The 18,227-nt window shown below is 45.5% G+C and overlaps 1 protein-coding gene across 1 annotated transcript in view; it reads left to right on the forward strand.

Moving 5' to 3' along the window:
* atp8a2 (ATPase phospholipid transporting 8A2) overlaps window positions 1-18,227 on the forward strand; it is a 49,437-nt gene that overhangs the window by 515 nt on the left and 30,695 nt on the right. The window contains exons 2-20 of the mRNA XM_080515173.1: window positions 7,250-7,394; window positions 10,028-10,127; window positions 10,813-10,911; window positions 11,009-11,054; window positions 11,295-11,335; window positions 13,172-13,245; window positions 13,506-13,575; window positions 13,686-13,813; window positions 14,043-14,154; window positions 15,028-15,196; window positions 15,798-15,925; window positions 16,431-16,508; window positions 16,595-16,683; window positions 16,900-16,944; window positions 17,109-17,184; window positions 17,270-17,458; window positions 17,544-17,593; window positions 17,670-17,739; window positions 17,823-17,907. Of these exons, the coding sequence (XP_080371299.1) occupies window positions 7,250-7,394; window positions 10,028-10,127; window positions 10,813-10,911; window positions 11,009-11,054; window positions 11,295-11,335; window positions 13,172-13,245; window positions 13,506-13,575; window positions 13,686-13,813; window positions 14,043-14,154; window positions 15,028-15,196; window positions 15,798-15,925; window positions 16,431-16,508; window positions 16,595-16,683; window positions 16,900-16,944; window positions 17,109-17,184; window positions 17,270-17,458; window positions 17,544-17,593; window positions 17,670-17,739; window positions 17,823-17,907 (1,794 nt within the window). The remainder of the gene's footprint in view (window positions 1-7,249; window positions 7,395-10,027; window positions 10,128-10,812; window positions 10,912-11,008; window positions 11,055-11,294; window positions 11,336-13,171; window positions 13,246-13,505; window positions 13,576-13,685; window positions 13,814-14,042; window positions 14,155-15,027; window positions 15,197-15,797; window positions 15,926-16,430; window positions 16,509-16,594; window positions 16,684-16,899; window positions 16,945-17,108; window positions 17,185-17,269; window positions 17,459-17,543; window positions 17,594-17,669; window positions 17,740-17,822; window positions 17,908-18,227) is intronic.

Genomic DNA, 18,227 nt, shown 5'->3' on the forward strand with positions numbered 1-18,227 from the left:
CAGGTGTCTCGGTGTTCATTTTAACAGTCGGGATGATGGGTGATTGGCAATCGTGCAATGTTTTTTTTTTTTCGTCTTATGTTTGACCTCATCTCCAGTTCTGGGGGTGTATTGTGCGTCCTACGGCGTCATTAATGGGATTATATAATTTTTGTTGCAGTCGTGTATTGCATCTTCACCCCCCCCACCCTCCCCCTCCTCCTGGGTCGCATCACATTCATCATCTCCAGCATGAAATGTACATGCTTGTAGGGTATTTCAAAACACAGGACTACGTAAACTCTTCTGCCCAGCAGGTCCAAGAACAGCTTTATTACCTGGCCGACTTTAACATCCCACGTGATCGTCTTATCCTCAGACATGACTCACCTCCAGCGTAGTACACTCAGTCATGTATTACACTGTGAAATGAGAGGTGTTACACAGAGCACCTGCTGAATGTACTCATGCACATTCCAGTACAGGTTATATAAAGTTGTGTGTGTGTGTATATATATATATATATATATATTATATACACACATACATCTTCACTGGAGATGATGCTGGAGCATTTCACACATGGACTGGCCTGGATTGGCCTGGAAGAGAGGAGAACGTGTGTTTGTCCCATCCTGTGGCTTTTAATAGCGACTGTAGGCACCTATTGTCAGGGTGCTTTGCTGTGTGTGTGTGTGTGTGCGTGTGCGTGTGCGTGTGCGTGTGCGTGTGCGTGTGCGTGTGCGTGTGCGTGTGCGTGTGTGTGTGTGTGTGTGGAGGGGGGGTGTTGATTGCGGCTCAATGCCTCTTGCAGCTTCCAGAAATAGAAAGCAGAGCAAACTGCGAGCGCCAACTGGGCCATGTTGTCTTCAACCTAGAGGGTCCAACATATATATATATATATATATATATTTACAAAAAAACATTGGCAAAATATTTTTTTGTCAGAATCTACCCTTTGACCTCTTGATCCTAGTTAATCAACTTTAGTCCTGTTTATCAGATGGCTTATAAATTAAATCATATTGTTTAGCCCTTTTTTTTACAAATTAGCTTTTAAGTTATTGATTAGTTTTTTTTACATAAACGATACTGTTTTCATCCTACGTGATCTAAACGTCATCGTCTTCACACCGCTTGCTTTAAAAGCCTCGAAACAGAAATAGGAACCTTCTCCCGGGTGTAGCATGTACATGTGTTCCCTCCTGAGTTCCTCTCGCTGCCTTTGACTGTAATCTCTTGGAGCCTGACCTCTTGATTCTTTGCTCCAATTAACGAGCTGCGACATCCCTGGCCATGACGGCCGTGACGTCTGCGACCACCAATCTGTCACATTTACGCACAAGCGTGGTTATAATCTGTTAATGACGTCATAATGCAGGACGCAAACCGTTTCAGCGGCATACTTCACATTGTATTGCTCCAAAAAAACATTGAAACTCCGAATTGAAAGTGAAATGAACCACGTGTTAATCCAACATGATCCATCCCACTGATCCGTGTTTACATATAAGGCTGCATTTTGTTGCAGTGTTTGCCTAGTTTGTGTGACTCATGCAGCTCGGGCCAACTGTCAACCATTGCCTCTGTTTTGGGAAGATAATGACTGGTTGCCATGGCTGCTAAGCTACTGAAGATGCCATTAGGGAGATAGAGGGGAGGCCTAACACAAGCTATTACCACAAGGAGTCCAATAGGGGGCACTCTTGGGCAAGCCACATGGTTAATATCAGTGTGGAGCTCTTCAGGCCTGCTTCTGTCCCGTGCAGTCATGAAACCTGTGTATAATGACTTGCTGTCTTGTGTGTTGTTGTTTTTTGTTGTTTTTGTTTCCTGCCGCGGCCTCGTTTGGCACCCACAGAGCAGTTAGTGTTGACCACCATTAGGCAGGAGTCTTCTGAGCGGCAGGACCCAGACCAGGGCGCCGGCGCCACCATGCGTGCCCGCCTCACAGACAGGTTTGACAAAAGTGAGTTTTGCTCAAATTGGACTGGATGATGCCTCTCTCCTCACCTCCCCCCTCCCCCTCCTCCCACCCTATTTGTGCACGGCGTCCCGAAGGTGCATGAGCCAGGAGCAGGTGTCTCCCTGCCAACCCCCCCCCTCAGGCCCTGACGAGCTACAGCCCTGACTTACCATACTCGAGTGTCTCCGGCTGTTCGTTGGCTTGAAGAGTTCTTACTGTATCCCTGCTGTGGTTGCGGAATAAACCTGTAGCTCCTCAGGGCCTGGTGTGACGAATGCTGGAGAAGACTTGACCCACTCACCGCATGTGCTTGGTAGACAGTGGTGACCACCTGAACCGGGCAGAACGACATCGACGGGCGCCTTTCACAAAAAAAACCCAACCAAAATCGGGCCATTGTAAATCCAGTTGCATGCTGTAGAAGACAATACACGCATGCATGGAGCAACTTGGCATGCCTGAATGCAGCATGTGTTCATGAGCGCTGCTGTGTTTAGCGAGGGGGAAGAGCTTGCATGGTGACCTTTCATATTCTCTGGTTAGTTCAAAGATGTTCGCCCAGTGTCCATGAGAGCGTGGGAGCGAGTGACCACGTAACATGTGTCAGTGCCCGTGCGCGTGTGCGTGCGTGCGTGTGTGCGTGCCGCGGTCACACCTGTAGGATTACCTGGCTCTGGATTAGCAGCAGGTGAAGTTGCAGAGCAGACACAGAGGGGATTAGCGTTGCGCGCTCACTTGGCCTATAAGAGGCTTTCTTGCTTTACTTCCTATGCCGCTACTGTGGCAAATGGACCTGCTGGGAACGACGGCGACCGGGACCGGCAAATAGGACCTTCTGGGGGGGTCGGGGGTGGGGGGGGTGGGGGGGCCAAGAAACCTGGACAACCATGGGGCGTAGGGGCTGCGGAGGCAGAAGACATTCTGTTGGTAATGCTTTCCTGAGCACACGGTGTTGGGAGTGGGCTGGACACGGGCATGTGGCCGGAGGCGTTTGATATCTATTTTCTGATGTGATATAATTAACAGGATGGCCACGGGGGTTGTGTTTGGATCGAAAAAATACCACACGAGCTATGTAGATGACAGAGGATTTAAAACCCGAAGCTCAGCTGTTGGGACAACTGGACAACTGTTCTGAAATCCTCTGGAAAGACAGACGACTCGGGACACGTTTGTCCATCTTATCTTGTGAAAGTAGCATCTCAGTCCTTTTATGCCTGTGCTATTCTTTTGGATGTGTGACTTGTGGGGGCGGTAGCACTTGAGCAGCTGTGGATAATTTGTATCTGTTGTATTTTCGCCGCTATTATGATTAGTGGCTATCATCTCGACGTCGTCATTTGTTGTCTGGGCTTTTGGGAGACGGTCCATCTCTGTCAGATGATTGGATTCCAATGTGTAATCGTTTTCAGAGACTACATTTGCCGCCTTTTGGAAATGCATTCCAGGCCGTTTGCCGATGCAGCTGTTGAGGGGAGACCTCGCGGTGGCAGCCGACACATGACTTCGTCTCGAGAGCAAAGGCTTTGGGCGCAGCACCGAGGCAAAGAGCGTCTGGTGAAATATGCTCTGCCATACTGCCTGGATGAATTATGCAGTCCGTCCCCCTTGCATTATTCAGCAGCCTGCTCTTGCTTTTTTTTTTTCCTTTTTTTTAACAGTGAAAGTTTGGCACCTTTCCAGGTAAGCTTGGGTTTTGAGACCCAGCTGATACTGCAGATTAAGATCTCACAGGACGCAGCGGCGAGTGACATCTTTTCCACATACACACACTTGTTGCGTTTAGGTGTCAACGTGTATTGAGCGCAGTGCTCTCGTTTACCGGAAGCGATGGTTCTATCTGACAGCTGTGTTTAAAAAGTGTTTGGTTTTAATAAGCTCTCAGTGACAGACTCATGGTGGAGTCATTAAGCATCTCGACATAATAGATGGAGGTTTGACTACGCATGTATTTGTTTTTTTTAAGAGGGGCCCGTGTTTGTTTAAGACTCAGCAACCAAATGGGTATTTGGGCAGTTTCGGGTATGAGATCAGAGTGTTTTGGTGAGTTTCAAGTCTTGCGTTACCTCCGCTGGTCACAGGCTATCAGACCCCGGGTTACCTGTCTGCCTCTCTTGGGTGTTTCACGTGTAATTGACCGGGCTCTGCTGGGGTTTCGCTGCTGAGTCATCGCGGTGCATCGGTAATGAGGTAAGGGGGGTGACTTGGCTCCTACTCCATCAAAGATGAGTAACTGAGGCATTGATTTCCTCAGAAATGAATTAGAGCCCAAGTGGGCTGCTGAGAAAGCCGTTATTGATCTTCTTGGGAAGGTGGAGCCAACCAGGGGGGGGTTAAAAAGATGGGTGAGACGAGATGAGAGTTTTGGTTGATATTAATGCAAGCAGGGTGAAGATGAAAATGTCACATTTCTGCATTAGATGTTTAGGAACTTGGGAATGGCGTCAAGATGCTTTCAATTCAAACCTTGCATGTAAAATATAAATAACCCAGCATTTGATCGATGCATTCACCACCTTGGCTGAGGCCGTTTGAGGCAAATGCTTGTAAAAAGTGGTTAAACGGAAACCCTGAAATTAATGCACAATGGCTTTAGTACCTTTGGCCTTGCCCCTAATCACTTCCTCGCAACCCTTGGCTATCTTGATTGACCCCAGTGTCATTTGTGATGAGGAGTGCGGAACTGTGATTGTGCTCTATCTTCAAGGAGGTCAGTGATGGGAGATATGCTGTTTGTTATCTTCTAGTTCAACGAGACTTTGACCCTGCTCTTTTACCTTGTGCGCACACTTTACAGATTCCTGTTGCGGGCCGAGTAAATGCAGAACGCATATACTGTACAGTGTCTGCTTTTACAAGTATAACTCTTGACCCCATTGCTATTATTTGCAAAGCTTCAGCTGTTTCCAGTAAAGAGATACAAACGATTGTTTCTTCAAGTGGGGAAAATGGAAGTCCGGTGGGCAAATACAGACGATCACATTTCCAGTTGATAAGCCTGAGTTGCTTACTTTTTGACTCATTTCCCTTGAAAGAGCTTGAGTGGAATGTAATGTTTTTTTTAACCTAATTTAGGTTATTGATAAGTGGAGCGAATGGGCCGTCTGTTGCAGGATCGGAGCGCTGCAGAAATAGTTTCAGGACTGTGGAAATTCAATCCGTGGAGCCGTGCCAGTACTTATTCTATTTTTTAATTATTCATGCAATTAGGCTGTTGTTGTTTTCACTTACAGACTCACCCACAGGCAGAGACACGATGCACTGAACACGGGAGAGCCATACGGTACCTCAAATACATTTTTCTCCACACTTTAAATACCAAACAATCCACTTTTTAAGCCGTTTTTATAGTTTATAAAAATCCTCAATGTACAATTTCACTTCCTGTACTTATAAAAATGTAATAAGGTTACTTTAACGTAACTCTCCTGTGCATTTCTGTTGTTTCAACATAATGTATTTAATAATATCCATTGTGAATGATGATCTGACCACTTATATACTTAAATATTCAATAAGACTAATGCAGTAATACATGTCAAAAATGTATTACTGTCTCAAATTTTTGTTGTTGTGTTTTTACATTTTTATTTAAGTGACTTATAAGCTGAATTATGAAAAACAAAGTGAAAAATGCTTCTCACACGTTCGTTTATTTGTGAAAAGTAAATGTATAAGATGTAAGTTTCACAGGACGAACTAGAACGGGCACTAATGATACGTACATACTTTGTGCCTAACTTTCGTTGGTGAATGTGATTATAGGAGGATGTAAATAATTAATATGTATTATATATCATAAGAAAACCAATCCAGAGAGAAGATACAGTGTGGCATCTGCTTGGGAAGTAATAACAAACCAGGCAAGAGATGACTAAACGCGTTTTATGTAAACAAATATGCAGTTATTAAAAACATAGGGCAGAACCTGAAGGTAAGGTCTCATTGGACGTTTACATCGAAGTACTACAAGAGCACTTGTAGGAGGAACACTGTTAGAGAAAAGTCATGACTTTGGAAGTGCCAAACCCGCGGCTCACGTTCAAAGTGCTGCAGGTGCGTCGTGACGCACGGGGCTCGGTGTATGTGTGAGCGGTGCGGGAGGGTAAAAGACAGGCTAGCGGGGAAAGAGACGCGCTTCTTGGAGCCTCGACGCTGTCATTTGACGCACCTGTGTCCGGCCGCGAGCTGGGGCGCCTGGCCCTTTAAAAGCGGAGCCCCGGCTTTGCCCCCTCCGCAAGCAGCGGCAGTCAAGGAGCTCCATATAGCTTCCGCTTGTTGTCTGGGCTCCGCAAGCCGCTGAGGCGGGGTTCGCGTCACTTTGCGCGGACGGACGGAGGGGAGACCGAGACGCAAGTCTTTAAAACCCCCGGGCGGCTGGCGTCCAGATGACACGGCGGCGGCGGCGGCGGAGCTTGACGAGCCAGTATCTTCCGGCGGGAGCTTCATCTTCTGCGAAGCCGAAGGAGGAGCGGGGAGGCTCGAGCGCGCTGCTGCTGCTGCATCCGTCCTCGCGCAGGTTCGCCGTTTGTTGCACCAGCTGAGTTAAAAAAAAAAACAACTCCCTTGATCCGGGCAATATCCCACCAGACCGTCACTCGTTCGTAGTAAAAAAAAAAGGCGCACGTTGACGCCAGCAGACCGCAGCGCCTCGCGCGTGGGGGTTTGACCGAGCGGAGATCACGACGCGTAAAAAGATGGTTGGAGACGACAAAGCCGGGGCGGGCGGGCGGGGAGCGGGCGGTCCGCGCGACAAGAGCACGCGTGGTGCATCCTCTCCCTTCCCCTCCCTCACGCTTTTCCTCTGGATGGTTGGCTCGTATCTTCCCGGCAGCGCGCCGGCTCCTCTCTCCCCGCAAAATTCGCAATGTGAAACAAGTTGACACTGATAAAACAGTGGGTGGGTTTGTTCGCCATTGTGCATCCCTCAGCACATCCATTATACGCGGGGGGTCCCGTGGGCGTCGCGAAACGGGCGCGTGCGTGTTTGAGTGTGCGTGTGTGTGTGTGTGCATTTGACGGTACCTGAGAGACCGGAGGGTGGTGTTTTATAACGAGAAACGTCATTGAATCGACCCCCAGGCTTCAGCATACAGTAGCCTCTGGTACTAATTGGTCGCCTTTTGAACTGTAAACCACGTCTCCCGTCACTGTCTGTCTCTCCCTCTCTCTACCTCCCTCTCTCTCTTTCTCTCTCTCTCTCTCTCTCTCTCTCTACACCTCCCTCTCTCTTTCTCTCTCTGCCTCTGCCTGTCGCTCGCACTCACCCAGCCTCGCCTCTCTCCCATCAATCCAACGGTGCAGGACCTGCTTGCTCGTCCTCCGGTTACCGCAAGGCAGATGATGAGATGTCCGGGACCACGTCCCAGGCGGATCCGGGAGACGCCACAGCGCGGACGGTTCTCCTCAACCATTCCCAGAGCACCAAGTTCTGCGACAACCACGTCAGGTCTGTTCACTTTTCTTTTTTGCACTTGATGCGTTCATGTCAATGCGTTGCCAACATTTAAAGTACTCCTTATAAGAAATCAGAGCTGCATGCATGTTGCCAGGTTTGATAATTCCCCCCCTTTTTCCTTTCTTCAGTTCACAACAAGGTATGAAAGTTGGAGGCCAGTCAGTAAAGGTCACATCTATTCAAAGTACAGGGATGGCTTGGAGGCAGTTGGTGTTTTGCGAGAGGACAGAGTTGATGTTTGCTCAAGGGGGCTTTACACTCTCAGTGCAGAGTTGAAGGACAGCATTTTAGCCTTTTGCAGCCTGTTTGTGTGCTTTTCGATTCTGTAATCACCATGAAGCATGTTCACTCTGAGCCACAGATTTGACTTTATTCACTCAGATGTTTTTTGTTTTTTTTAAAAAGAAAAATCACGCCCATCTAATGGAAAGCATTGTGGTGGTTCGAAAATATCAACGGCCCACTTGAAATCCACTGACAAGACAACTTAATAACTCACCTATTAAGCGATTGTTTGCGGCGTGTTGCAAAGGGTGAGGCTAACCCGAGTCGCTGCCCGACCGCCACTTGAGATTCTCAGTGGAAAAGTGCCTGGATTAACGTGACAGCGTTGATTAATCAGCGCTTCCTCATGAATATTTAAGCGTGCCAACGAAAGCTTAAGTAACCACTCTTACACGTGTTTCGGCGAATTACAGACAAACCGGCCTTTTGCTGGGTCCAAAGGTGGCGTTTGTGGAAATTGTCGGGAATAGTTGTGGCGCATTTGCGGATTTGCGCCGAGGATAAAAGCCTCCTGGTCCAATATCCCGAGGGCTGCAGTCAAGAGTCTGTCGGTGTGAGTCTCTTAGCTGTGACCTGAACAGCTTAGGTAAGAAGTGGACAACAAATCTTGGCTACTGAACTTTTACTATTATATCTCTTGTGGCGCCGGGAGGTCCGGGTCCTCCTGTGGTTCGGCTTCTTGAGTGATTTTATTATTCACAAAAGTAATTATCTGATCTCGTGCAGACGGCAATCTCTTATCAAAAGTGTCCCATCATTGCCTTCTTTCCTTAACATGCTCAGCTGTGGTAACAGACGACAAGCCTGGCATCCATCGCCGAGGTCATTTCTCATTTCTACCTGTTCTATGGGATCGATACGCGGGCCGAAGTCGCCGTCATTAGTCGGATGACCGTCAGTGGTCCTGCGATTAAGTTTCACTTTTAAAAGAGCCCGTTTGAACTCCCACAAATGAGATTAAGGCCGGTGCTCCCGGGCTCATCCGATTGGGTCACGTGCGATGACCTGTCCCCGGCTGCTTGCTGATTGGACTTGTAGCAGCACTCCAAGGTCCAGAGGCTCCCCCCCCCCACCCCCCCACAATGTTCCTGTAACTCCTCAGTTTGCGTTTTTTTTTATATGTTCAATAGTCTTATTGATTCGTCTGAGATTAAAGCCTTGGAGCTTTTAGTTTTGTCCTCCACCCGCCTGTTTGTCAAACTCCCAGCTCCTCTGCTTCAATATTTCAGTGCCGGCAGTTAACTGGAGCCGTACATACAGAACGAAGTCTCTCTCACACTCGCATATATGCTCTTTCACTTCCAGCGCATACCCTTGACTTTAGCCCCGTGGTTTCCTTTTGGCTTTTAATGTATTTGTGGGCTTTTTTTTTTGTTTTTTTTTCCTTCTTCTTTTCTAAAAGCACAACAAAGCCACACAGCAACAGGATCGCATGACCCCTGTAGCTCACAGCTGTTAACACCAGCATGCTGGACATCTATACTACGAGAAATAACACAGATGTTTTGGGGACCTTTTTCTGTTTTTTTCGGGGAGGGGGGGGGGGGGGGGGGGGGGGATCCTTGTGGGACTGTTTTGTGGAGTCCGGCATCGCTTGTCTTTGATTAGATTAGGTGAGATCATCTGGTGGATTACAGGTGTAGCATCACTAACTCGGGATCAGGCGCGAGCGCGTGTTCCTGCTCTTTTGCGCCGAAAGAAACAAGTCCCTGCGGATTATTCCCCTGAGGAGATGTTTCGATTATGATGGAGGAGAGTGTTTGTGCACAAACATGCCCCGTCCATTAGAGAGAAACCCTTTGCAGAAAGTAAGTCTTACTCCACGCCGAGGCCATCCAGAGACAAAGCAGGCCTCGGGTTGAAGGTTGCCTCTTTATTTTTAGCTTCTCTAAAAGCACTTACGGCAGCTAATGGCTATAACAAGAGTAATCAATACAGTTGTCTGATCAATAGAGTTGACGGACAGGCAAGTCCTCATTGCCAAGGTTTCCTGTACGCGTTTTCTGAGGTTCTGAGTATAAATTTAGCAAAATTCTAATAAAGAACTTGCACTATTTATAGGCGTGATGTGTGTTGCATTCCATAATTGCTTAATTTGCCCTCTCTGAGTGTTTTCAGTAGGCGGCCAAGTCCTGCAGCATTAAAAATCCAAATTGAACTCTTTGTTATTCAGCCCTTAAGGTAATGCATCTCATGTAGGCAAGGTTAAAGAAATCATTGGCCTCCAATTAATGCATGAATTATAACACATGCTAATGCATTCCACCGGCTCTTCCTCCAACCCGCCCGAGCATAAAGGCGGTGTTCAGTCTCATCTTTCGCTCTTCTCTCGTTCGCAGCACCACCAAGTATGGGGTTCTCACATTTCTGCCCCGGTTCCTGTACGAGCAGATCCGACGGGCTGCCAATGCCTTCTTCCTCTTCATCGCACTCATGCAGGTAAATCTGTGCCCGGGTTCTGAGTGCTGAACGGTGTCTGTTAAACTTTATTTACACAAAATACACGATGAATTCCGTCATCCATTGGGTGGCTTTCTTAGAAGATGGAATAAAATGTTCATTTTTTCAATACACCCAAAAATATCTGTATATAATGAATACTGTACAAATGGAGGCCTTGATTTGTAGTTTAATTTCAGGCTGGGGATTGTCAGATTTAAAATTTTTTTTTTTTTAATACAAGGTACTTCAGCTTTCTCCCTCAATCCAGAAATGTGTTTGTGAAATTTTTGCGAGGTGGCTCTCGCTCTCGCAACTTCAACCAATAGCGGGTATAGATGATGTGATGGATGGCGGGTATTTTCCTCCTTTTCTATTTATGATACAAATGGAGGAAATGATTGCGTTCTGGCCATATTACAAACCCAAAGCTGTAGCCTGATGGCTGGCAGATGGACTTTTCTTAGAAATCAGGGAAAGAGGACCCCCCCCCCCCCCACACACACACACACACACACACTTTACACTCTTAACTGTATTTCAGCATCTGTATTGAAGCTGCACAAATGGGGGTACTTCCCTAATGTGTTTTTTTTTTTTTTCCCATTAATGTGCCACTTAACACTTGCTATCAGCAGCCATTTTTAACAGTTTTCTCTCCCCCCCCCCCCCCCCCTGTTATCAGCAAATCCCTGATGTATCGCCAACCGGCCGCTACACGACGCTGGTCCCACTCATCTTCATCCTCACCGTGGCCGGGATCAAGGAGATCATAGAGGACTACGTGAGTATCGGGGCCAGTGGCTGAATTCGTAAGCAAGTGACCCGGGACGTTGTGTGCGTTTGACGCTGAGGGACTCCTCATTCTTTCTCCTTTGCAGAAACGGCACAAAGCCGACAACACGGTCAACAAGAAGAAGACAACAGGTATGACGGGAGTGCATGCTAATGCGCGTCCCCACTGTCTGCTGGGTTCTCCCCCATGAGTGTGCCCAAGTCTATTTGCGTGGGTTTTGTTTTCCTTTCATCGCCGGATGAATGGCCGTTGTCCGTCCGTCATTATGGCGCAGTTTGAGCTCTGCCTCGGACAAAAGTTTCGTCGCTATGAATACTGTATGAGCGCCGCTCTATAGGCTGACTGATGGCTGTGTTGTCCTTGTCTCTCAGTGCTGCGGAGCGGAGCTTGGCAGACGATTATCTGGAAACAGGTATCACCAATCATCGCACACGTCAACTCTGGGGCTCTGCCACTCGCCACTCTTGTGCTTTCTTCTCCTCTCCTTCCTTATGTTTGCCATAATATTTGCATGGATGATTCAATATAACACGGAAAGGGCAACTGGCAGTGAAAAACAAACCAAAAAAAAATCTGATGCTTCTTCTAACGATACAGGGACAATTAGGCAATATGCAAAGGAAGTTCCTTCAAATAAATAAGATAATGCCTTGAAGAGAAACTTTCAAGTGGGGGGGGGTGATGGAATCCAAACTTTCTTTTCAGGGAAAGTTTTCCTTTTTTTTTTTTTTTTTTAATGGCCTCGTTGTGGTTCTAAAGAGCTTTATTTCTGTCTCCGTCTCACCTCTTATGCATCGATCATTTTCTCGTGGCTTGGTTTCCAGGATTTTTTTCCGTCTCTTTAAAATCTGTACTCTAAACCTTGACTGTAAAAAGACTCTTATCCTGTTAATATTGATGTATTTTTTTTATTTTTTTTATGGTTTGGTAGGCGTGTAATTGTTTTTTGGGCTTGATTTATCCAAAAAGTTTCAAAGTAGCACAGCATGTGACTTATTTGCCCTGGTCACACACGGCTTATTCTCTCTTATCTGTCCTAAAATAAAACCTTCTCCAGCAAAATCAATGCCAGGCTTTTCACAGTAGTGTGCGTGTACTTTTTTGCGGGGTTTGCATCCTCAAATGTGTCATTTTACTTTTATATCCGGACATCTTATTGGATGTACTCATTAACGGACTCCGGCTGTGCACAGCTTTGCTCCAGTGAGTCAAATCACATCAAATTTGAGTCCCTGTTATGTGGATGACAGATGTGTTTAGCACAGATTAACCCCCCTCGTTTCTCAGTGTCATGACAGGTGAAGGAATTTTATTCTTTTTCGTTTTTTTGCAGGAGGCACAGGGGTGGACTGTAATTTTTTTTTTTTTTTACTGGGCACATTTTTGTTTTCTGCACCATCAGAATTTGGATTTGTTGGATCATGACCCCAACTGATTTCCACCTAATTGGAGGAAATGCAGAGTTTTTGCCTCCGTGCTTCAAAATGTTCTTTTGCATAACATGCCGCGGTGTACGCAAGTCACGTGGTCTCAAAGAACATTATAAAACCGCACGCCTTTTATTTTTAGTGAGTCAGTAATACCACAGTTGAATTTCTTGTTGGAGTCGTATTTTTGCTCCCACCTCCTGTGTGCAGTGGAAGGACAGGTTTCTGGCGTGAGATCAAAAGTATATCATCTAAAAACTGCCTCGGCAAAGTTTTCACAATACCCGACATTGGAGACGAGCTGTGTTTTTAATCTGGCTATTGTGATGAAATGAACTTCACCTGCTTTCAGACGTCAGCCTCCATTATCTGATGCTGCTATTATTTCCCACCCCCCCTGAAATTGGAGAACCTAGAAAGTTTCCTTTATACCCCCTACAAACTACATCGTCTGAAATGGCATTTCCCATTTTCTATTTACTCTTGAGACATTTTCACATCCCTGTCAAACCTTTCTGTCTGAGCTCTTCACATGACACTTGTCGCAGTGTCCTGTTTTGCTTGTTGCAGTGTTGCAGGCAGCTCATCGCTGAAGTCACTTCCACATTATCTCAACAGTCTTTGTTTGTTTGTTTGTTTGGTTTTTTTTCTGGGCTGCATCCTCGCTGGACACTAATTAACCCGCCTGTTTGCTCTGTCTTTCCCTCTCACCCCTCTCAATTCCTCATTACCCTCAAACTCAACTCCCCCCCTGTCTCTTGTCCCACTTGACTTTTTTTTTTTTTCCTTCTCCCCTCGTGCTGCTGCATCCTGGCCACTAGGTGGCAGTAGGTGACATAGTGAAGGTGACCAATGGCCAGCATCTTCCAGCAGACATGGTTATAGTTTCCTCCAGGTCAGACTCGCTGTGTGTGACTGTGTGTGCATTTGTCTCTTTATGTCTCACCAGTCTTGTATTACTTGTTCATTTAAATTCATCCTGACTGATGTAAATGAAACGGATCTTTGTATCGATGAAGTTATTACTGGAATGTGTATATTGGTGTAAATAACTGCTTTACTTGAAATTCCTCACCAAGTACTTTCAGGGTTTTCTAAATTTCTGATAGTTTTTTTGTTTGTTTTTCCTTATGTCACCCTGCCATCTTTCTACAGCGAGCCACAGGCCATGTGCTACACGGAGACGTCCAACCTGGATGGAGAAACTAACCTGAAGATCAGACAGGTGCAGTGATTATTAAGTTTACCTAGTCTTCCACAGTGAGTAAGAAAGGGCTCCCACACTGATTTAAAAAAAAAATAAATAAAATTTTTATTGCCCTTCCCTCCCTCCAGGGTCTCTCGCTCACAGCCGGCTTGCAGACTCTGGAGGATTTGATGTCGCTGACCGGCCGTTTGGAGTGCGAAGGTCCAAACAGACACTTGTATGACTTCACTGGGACGTTACGACTAGAGAACCAAAAGTAGGACAAATACTTTTGTACTTTTTCATAAATGGCGGGTCGATGGTATATTTGTGCATTCGAGACGTGGCAGTGAAACGAGACGAGGTTCTTCACTACATCTGTTTGAATCTGAACCTGCAAGGCTCAATTCAAAGTAAAACACTGGGAAAGACAAAGTGAAACGCGCTTGCATTACAAAGATAAAGAGTGTTTCTTTGTTTGTTTGTTTGTGTGTTTGTTCTCTCAGTCCGGTTCCTCTGGGTCCAGACCAGGTCTTGCTGCGTGGCGCCCAGCTCAGGAACACGCAGTGGGTCGTGGGGATTGTTGTCTACACCGGCCACGACTCCAAACTGATGCAGGCGAGTCCAGTTTGTTGCCTCTTTTAAGTTTTTATAGTGCAGTAAAAGTCCTGCCCTCAAATGTCTTCATGAATTGTAATTTCACGATTGTCATTATGAGTTCAGAGCGTTTAATTAGAGTGGTTTAGCATATTGATAAATGTCCATTCCCCTTGGACATTTCCACATTTGATCAAAGTACAACCACAAATGTATTTTACTGGGATAGTCTTATTTGATAGACTAACACAGCATGCTGCATTATCATGAAGTGGAATGAAATAGATTTTTAAAAGATTTTTTTTTTCTTGTCTTACAAATCAAAGTGTTTTTAAAGTGTGCCATGCAAAAGTATGCATCCCCCCCCATGAGTCCATACTTTTGTAGAGACAACTTAAGCTGCAAGTCCTTTCGAATATGTCTCTACCAGCTTTGTCCATCTAAAGATTGAATCGTTTTGTCCATTGTTCCCTGCAAAATAGCTCGAGCTCAGTGAGATTGGATGGAGCGCGTCTCTGAACAGATATTTTCCAGTCATGCCAGAGATTTTCACTCGTTTTGTTTGCTTTCATGTGAACCCGATCGTAGTAACGGCCACAAAACTGTCATCTTCTCTACCAGAGGGCAACATTTTAGTAGATTATTGCATAATGTATGGCAATTGGATCGAGTAATTTGATTTCAAATGTGTGACTGTCTAAATATTAAGCTACTAAATCAAAATGCATGCAATTGATGAAAATATGTTTATTCTTACAATATTAAAGGAATACTTCTTAATATTTAGTTTGAATGTGGCTAATTGAGGGCAGACGGGGGTCACCAGTTGTGTTCCAGAGCAACGACACTGAAGTGACTCGTTTTCTCATGTCGTTTTCCCTCGTCGTTTCTCAGAACTCCACCAAGGCGCCACTGAAGCGCTCCAACGTCGAGCGGGTGACCAACATGCAGATCCTGGTGCTGTTCGGCATTCTGCTGGTCATGGCTTTGGTCAGCTCTGTGGGCGCCGCCATCTGGAACAAAGAACACACAGAGGACGCCTGCTGGTACCTCTCCCGGGCTGGTGAGGGTCGCTTCACCATCGCTTCACCATCGCTCACCTTTTTTCGTTTTTCTTTTTTTGGAAGATCGAGTTCAAATCTTAATGATTGAGAGATCAGATTGTCCTGTTTATATCAACGTACTCCCAATTCAGTCAGGCGTTGGGGAGTTTATGTGCACATGATCCCACATCCTGCTTTACCTGGATACCCGCCAAAATTGAAGACGGATTAATTTAGCAGGCCAGTCAAGCATGTTTCTTTTGAAACTGCAACACCCGAGGAAAAAAAATTCTTCTTGATCTGGTGATAAAGAAGAGACTTTATACACATGCCGACTTTGCAAAATAGAAATGTGCACAAAGCTCTAACAGTGGGAAGCCATCCCGTGTGCTATTTACATAAACTCTGATGAGCTCATGTAACCGGCCAATCATCTCCTCCGGTCCCATAATTTTGGTCGTTTCGATGGGATAAGGTCAATCTAATCAAAAGTGTTTACATGACGCCATTCTAATCAGATTATTTAGGGTCCATAGAACCACAGGTGCTGACTGAATACTTCATAGACGACTGGAAACATTCGATCGAGGGTTTGTAACTGCGGAAACTCTGTGATCTTAGGTGACATTTCGACCAACTTTGCCTACAACCTGCTGACGTTCATCATCCTGTACAATAACCTGATCCCCATCAGCCTGCTGGTAACGCTGGAGGTGGTGAAGTTCACACAGGCGCTCTTCATCAATTGGGTATGCGACCTCTCTTGTGATACATGTTCAGATACTAAGTGCACTTTGGCTTGTAGAGCTCATTCTTTGTGGTTTACTGTACATTGCAACAAGTGCTTGAAAAGTTTTTTTTGTTGTTGTTTTATATTGGAGCATGAGGTAATTTCTTTATAACTGATCGTCCATGATGCAAATCTCATTTTCCATCCTGAAGGTGCCCTGTTCGGTTGAGCTCTGGTATCTGAATCTCATTTGAGCACAGCAGGACTTATTGTCATGGCTGCTAAACTAGTTGGAGTTGATTAGGGTTTAATGGCAGACTTTGTTATAAGGCAGGAAGTAGCCATCAGTGGTTTGGTATAATGTTGTTGTGTATTAATGGAGCGCAGGTTCTGCTCATTGGATCATTTTCCTTCAGATCATTCTCTGTAAAATCCAAAAAAAAGTGCTGTCGCTTGAATTACCTTTATGTTGTATCTCGGGTTGTTGGGTTATGTTGGTTTCTTTCTTCTCCCTTCAAACGCAGGATGAGGAGATGTACTATTCAGAAACAGACACACCAGCCATGGCTCGAACGTCAAATCTGAATGAAGAATTGGGCCAGGTTAGTTTATATATATATATACATCTTCAAATTCCATTCTGGGAAGACAAAACGGTGTTTTTAACTCTTCTTACTGTCTTTTCCAGGTGAAGTATCTCTTTTCCGACAAGACCGGAACTCTGACCTGTAACGTCATGCACTTCAAGAAGTGTACCATTGCGGGAATAACATATGGGTTAGTTACCTCTTTAATACATTTTTTATTTTATTTTTTTATCTCATGCCTCTTTTTAATACGCGAGATAACCGAGACTAGCCACTAAATACACCCTTGTAGTTTGTCTAATTCTTTAACAAATGTCACTTTAGAGGTGCTCTTTAGGTATAACACTTCACGCTTAATCAAATGAACTAATCAATTAATCAAATGATTCCTCATTCATAACTGCAGACACTTTCCTGACCTTGACTGTGATCGCTCAGTGGAGGACTTCAGGTGAGCCACTCTGTCCTCTGCCTTCTTCACTTTTCTTTGATTTCTGACTTGAATTCATTCCGTCTTGCCGTGATCACATCAAATTCACTGAAGATTTGTCCGTCCACAATAAATAGCGGAACGCCGCCTTCACCCATGTGTCTTGTCACATTTTTGTGTTGCAGTAATCTGCCGTCCAGCAGCAATAACTCCACAGAATTTGATGACCCAACTCTTATTCAAAACATCGAGAAGAACCATGTAGGTTTACGAAAAAGAAAAAAATTCTCTTACAACTGATCTAGGTTGTTTTCTAAAACGATCTCTTCTTTGCTTGGCCGTCCAGCCGACGTCACCTCAGATCTGCCAGTTCCTCACAATGATGGCCGTGTGTCACACGGTGGTCCCCGAGCGGGAGGACAACCAGATAATATACCAGGCGTCTTCTCCGGACGAAGGGGCGCTGGTCAAAGGGGCCAAGGGACTCGGATTTGTCTTCACCGCTCGCACCCCACGTTCAGTCATCATCGACGCTGTAAGTGTCTCTTACCTGCAATGCTTATCCGGAAACATGGCTGTAGGTTTATTTATATACACGCTGATGTTTTGGTGTCTTTCAGAGAGGGACGGAGATGACTTATGAACTTCTAAATGTGCTGGAGTTTTCCAGGTAGTGCTCCTCTCGGCCGGTAAATAAGTGTTGATATAAGGCTGCAGGACCTGAAAACCCATTGCTTCCCTTACAGTAATCGTAAACGCATGTCTGTGGTCGTGAGGATGCCAGATGGGAAGCTACGGCTGTACTGCAAAGGAGCAGTATGTTTATGTCATTATCAGCATCATTTGGCTCTCAAAATGTGTTTTTCTCTTGGCGTTTGATCGCTTCTGTTTTTTCCCAGGATAATGTTATTTTTGAGCGACTGACGGAATCCTCTCAGTACAAAGACTTGACGATTGCTCACCTTGAACAGTTTGCTACTGAAGGTAAGGCAAGCATGAAAATGAAATAGAGTAGCTCTTTGTGTATGTATATAATATAGTTTCATGGCATTCTTGATTTCACAAGCCCATATAGCCTCTTGCATTTTTAGTTTGACTTCAAGCTTGAGTGAACGAGGTTCCAAATGACTGATTTGTATCACCGAAAAATACTTTAACCCCATGCAGACTATTAGATCAGATCTGAATTAACTTTACTTCTCGGGTATGAGCTGACTGGAGAACCACCTTCTCTTGTTTTTTTTCTCCTGTAGTTGTTTGTGTATGTCAGTGGCAATGCATCAGTTATTGACTTTCATTGACGA

Source organism: Blennius ocellaris, assembly GCF_963422515.1.
Source record: "Blennius ocellaris genome assembly, chromosome: 19".
NCBI classification, from domain to species: domain Eukaryota; kingdom Metazoa; phylum Chordata; class Actinopteri; order Blenniiformes; family Blenniidae; genus Blennius; species Blennius ocellaris.